The 5,069-nt window shown below is 33.3% G+C and overlaps 1 protein-coding gene across 1 annotated transcript; it reads right to left on the bottom strand.

The window, feature by feature from the left end:
- Positions 1–757: 757 nt before the first annotated feature.
- Positions 758–3,323, bottom strand: LOC122148211 (dimethyladenosine transferase 1, mitochondrial-like). The gene is made up of 3 exons (XM_042774451.1): positions 2,967–3,323; positions 2,675–2,824; positions 758–1,430 (listed from the first exon to the last, which is right to left on the bottom strand). The coding sequence occupies exons 1-3, from the start codon at positions 3,097–3,099 to the stop codon at positions 1,420–1,422; spliced, it is 294 nt and encodes a 97-aa protein (XP_042630385.1). The 5' UTR covers positions 3,100–3,323; the 3' UTR covers positions 758–1,419.
- Between the last annotated feature and the right edge of the window lie 1,746 nt (positions 3,324–5,069).

Consider the following 5,069-nt stretch of genomic DNA (forward strand, 5'->3'; position numbering starts at 1 on the left):
ATATATAAAATAAAAATTTAAAATATAACCAATAAAATAAATATGAAATGAATAAATATTCTTTGTCTTAGATATGTGTCTCGAGAATATTGGCAACCCAAGAAACTCTCAGGAGTAAATATATAAGTAAAGTACTGTAGTTTCACTATGGTATAAATACAAGGTCACTATTGGCATCAAGTGCCTACAGTTTGCCAAGCATAACTAGTCCCATTTAAAGTTATCTAGACAAAGGTAAATTTGTCCTTTTCTTTGGTCGCATGGTTTGGTCACACATCCTTAAAAGTGAGAAATTCCTAAAACCAAATAGTTAAAAGGTCTAGTCCATTGGTGGGTGAGTCACAGTTATATCCACCATCCCTGTATACCAAACAGTTACAGCGAACAGCTACTTCTATTTTAAATGATGACTCCCACCCTTTGCACAGTAAGTTTCAGCTTCTTCAAACCAGAGACTATTGGTTACACCAAAGACGAGGCTGAAGTCCAGGGGCGATCGTGCGTTTTCATCTATCGCCCCAAGACTTTGGAATGAGTTGCCCTCTTCTATTCGATTAGCTCCCTCTGTGTTCATTTTTAAGTCAAGATTAAAAAACCTATCTGTTTGACAAAGCTTTTATTTCTGGCTGAAGCACTGTGTTTTTACCATAAATTATTTTAAATGGCTGTGGTACTTTTTAATTTTTAAATTTAATTTTTAACTTTTACTTTTATCTTTACTGTGCAAACGTGGTGTGTGTTTTTATGTAAAGCACATTGGTCAACCATGTGTTGTGGAAATGGTGCTATATAAATAAAATTGACATTGACAATTGACATTCCCTCTGGACGGAGGTTTCTAGTCCCAAGGTGTAAAACAAAGCGGTATAAAAACAGCTTTATTCCCGCTGTTTTAACTGTGTTAAATAAGCTGTAGGATGTGGAGTTTTGAGCACTTGTATCATGTTTTTATTGTGATTTTGTTGTGTTTATTTTATGTTTTTAAATTTGTTTTGAAATTGTGTGTCAAGGATGGTTGTCACTGTCATTTTACTGAAAAAACTAATTTACCTGTGGGTATAAATAATGTAACCTATCTATCCTAAACTGCACAATGTATTGAATTAAGAGGAGGCAATAACTGTGTCACAAATTTCTTTTTTCAGAAAAATATTTGTTTTTGAATAAGTCTTTACTTTATTCAAAATACTCACTAGTATCCAAAGTTGCATTTTTTCCAAAGTGTGTTTTGCTTGTACAGTATTTGTCATGGGTGCAAAAAAAAATAAATAAATAAATAAACGCTCCATGTCGAAGTACTAGTTATTTGTTGAACTGTTTGAGATCACTTATAATGTTTATAATGTGGGCTGGGAACCCACTTTCCAGTCTGTATGTGAGAAATCTCCATGTGCTATCCTCATTCTTCCTGGGGCAGCCTCAGAAAAAAGCTGAACAAACAAAAGAAGACCCAAATACCTCAAAATATATGCTTACTCAGCCGAATTATATTACATAAAATTAGAAACAGACAAATGCACACATACACATACAGAAACTCGCAAGTGCTTTGGTGAAAGAGTGAAGTAACATTTCACAGCAAGAACTGGCAAATCTTTCTCAGTCCATTAAGATGAGATGCACTGCCACTGTAGTACTTAAAGCAGCTGGTGGACACCACATACTGACTGCTACTTTTGATATTGAGCCCCGCTCAGTTCAGGTACTCATTATTCCATTTCTGTCAAATGTCTGTGAAATTTGTTCCGTTTATGTCTCAGTTGTTATCTCTTTTTATGCTCATACAAATATTTACACATAGTAGATAAGACTTTAATTTATTTTTACTTATTTTTTGTTTTGTTTTTGAAGAATGCTCACCAAAGCTCAACATATTGTGAAATATTATTAAAAATGAAAATATCTATTTTCAGCTAATGTAATTTTTAAAATTACATTTTAAAACATTTAAATAGAAAACATCTTTTAAATTGTAGTATTTCACAATATTACCATTTTTAACTGCATCTTTTTTTTTTTTAGATAATGCAGCCTTAATGAGCATAAGAGACTTCTTTCAAAAACATTAAAAAAAAACTTAATATAAATGCAGCTTTAGTGAGTATAAGACACTTCTTTGAAGGAAATTGTAAATAAAATTATTTGTTTTTGTGTTTTGAATATTTTTACGCACGAAACAGGTGTTGTTATAAAGTACCTGGGACCCTAATATAGTTGAAATTGCATTCAGCATTTAATATATATATATATATATATATATATATATATATATATATATATATATATATATATATATATATATATATATATGTATATATATATACATACATACATTATTTTTTTATGACCACTTGCAATACCAATATCTAACAAGCAGGGTGGCCAATGGATAGTGTGATGCCACTACAGTATATGTAGTAAAAGTTAATGATAGCACAACATTAAACACAAAATTAATGTTTTACACTACATTCCTTTAAAATTCACATAAAAACATTAAAACATAAAACATAAAAAGTGCAGTATTCATTGACTGACCTGTTTATAGATTTTGAAAATGAGTATAAGTGTATAACACAATTTTGCTTGCCAGTCTAGCGGCTATCGGTCAAAGTCAATAATCTCAAAATGGCCAATTTATCACTCTATAGAATACATGGATTTATTTGTACACCTGCAATCCTGGAATAAAGCGTGTCCTTCTCCACCACTAACAAGTCTGCTGCTCCAGCTTTCAGAATAGACCTGGTGAGGCCCCCAGGTCCAGGTCCCACCTCACACACATGCACGTCCTTCAGGTTCCCCGCCTGCCGGACAATCTTATCTGAAATCCACAAGGATTTTGTTGCTGTTTACATTTAGCACCCACATTACATACACACACACACATAAACAGTGTGCGACTTCACTGAAATCTAACTCTTGTTAATGCATTTTGAAATGGAATGAACAATAGTTGGACTGACCTGTGAGTCTCATGTCTAGGAGGAAGTTCTGAGAAAGCTGTTTTTCTGCTCTCAGATTATACAGTTTGATAGTCTCCTTTATAGTAGGCAGTGGAGGTAACCGTAAACAGGCCAGTTTCTGTGTAGCTGCCATCTCCTTTCAGTTAAAATAACAACTGAAAAACATGAGTCTTCCAGTTACACAACTTGTCTGTTTAAATCTTTTGAAATACTAAATTTCCTGTTCACTTCAAATGAATGAAAACATCCCAGATTTTCAGTGTGATGACAAACTTCTGAATGCCTCAGCACAAAGATGCATTTCCGGTTTTTCTAGAACAATTGAGCTGAGAGGGTAGTCCTGCAATAACACCTAGGTTATTTAGATTTAGAGACTCAACAGGAGATTCGTGATGTTCGGGCAACACCTTGTGGTTACCTTCTGAACTGCAGTTACTTTGAAACAACTGTCGGTTTCATACCTTAACTGACATTTTAAACCGTATATAGCGTGTGCAGGATTTTTCCAATTTATGAAAATATTTTTGATTTAATTGGCAACCTTTTTGTGAAAATATTTTTGATTTAATTGGCAAGTACAGAACATAATTCAGCAACGGAAATTTATAGGTAACAGCGCATTTTCTGCCCTGGCTCAGAGCTAGATGAAACGGAGACATCCTGGTCTAACACTCAGAGCTAGATGAAACGGTTTAAACAAAAAATGTAAGTGTACAAAGTTAAGTGAACGTGACACACTGTATTAAAGTTAAGAAACATCCCCTGGTGGAGAGATTTATCTGTATTAAAGTTAAGAAACATCCCCTGGTGGAGAGATTTATAATTAAGACCGTATATTAGAATATGGAGACACCATGGTAAAAAGAGTTTATATCCCCCACCCACATTTTATTTCTTAATCAGTTCCGACTAAACACTCTAGAAGCCCTTAAAAAAGTTTATATTATTTTATTTCTTAATCAGCCACGACACAAACAGGAATCACGTTAACAGGTAAGATTTAAATTATATTATGACCACTGACCTAAATGTCCCTGGTTAATATTTCCAATATCTGATCACTTTAGTGTACAGTCAGTACTCTTCAAATCATCAGTCAGAGCTTATTTTAAATCATTCTCATTTTCTAATGACCTGGGTCATGAACAAACAATTCCAAAAACCTTTTTCTGAAGCCACTCCTCTTCATCTAATTTTTAAAATATTTTTTATTAAAAGGAGGCTTGCAGGTTTTGTGCCTAAATGGTCTGGCATTTGGCACTAATTGTAATTTCTTCTACCTTTATATATATATATATATATACACACACACAGTAGTCAACATTTGAAGTGGATCAAAACCTTTCATCAAAGTTGTCCTAAAACCTAAAATCAAAATGCGTTCTTGACTTTAAGGGTTAGATCACCAAATATGAAAATTCTGTCATTAATTACTCACCCTCGTGTCGTTTCAAACCCCTAAGATCTTCTTTCATCTTCTGAACACAAATTAAGATTTTTTCTGATGGAATCGAAAACAAAGCCTTGTTCACCCCCCAGAGCCGTGAGACACTTTTTTTTTTTTTTTTTTAATGGGTGTTTTTTTTTTCACTTCTTTTGGACTGAAGCAATGCAACACTTGCTGACTGCAATGACAGAGCTTGAAAGATCAAAGACATTTTTTAATACAACTCCGACTGGATTCATCTGAAAGAAGAAAGTCATATAGACCTAGGATGCCTCGGGGGTGAATAAAACGCAGCCTAATTTTCATTTTAGGGTGAACTAACCCTTAAACTCAAATCAGCACTTTATTTTATAGCCTGTTTGGGAGCATATCTATATTCCCAGAATTCCCCTCCAATTTCTGAATTTCTGTGGTGTTAGACATAAAACTTTAGGTTGTCATTGCTACCACCGAAGGGTAAGAGTGTGGATCGTTTTGCATTTATTTCATAATACATTAATTTCTTTGAATTGTGAATAAAAAATATTATGTCACTTTCAAATATTCTAATAAAATGTAAATGTTTGTTAACTTGTAAAGCTAAGGTTTGATAAAAAATTCCAGATCTAGTGAAATGAAGTATTTGACAGAGACAGAGTATTAAAATATTTGACAGA

The sequence above is a fragment of the Cyprinus carpio genome, chromosome A17 (assembly GCF_018340385.1).
Source record: "Cyprinus carpio isolate SPL01 chromosome A17, ASM1834038v1, whole genome shotgun sequence".
NCBI lineage: Eukaryota > Metazoa > Chordata > Actinopteri > Cypriniformes > Cyprinidae > Cyprinus > Cyprinus carpio.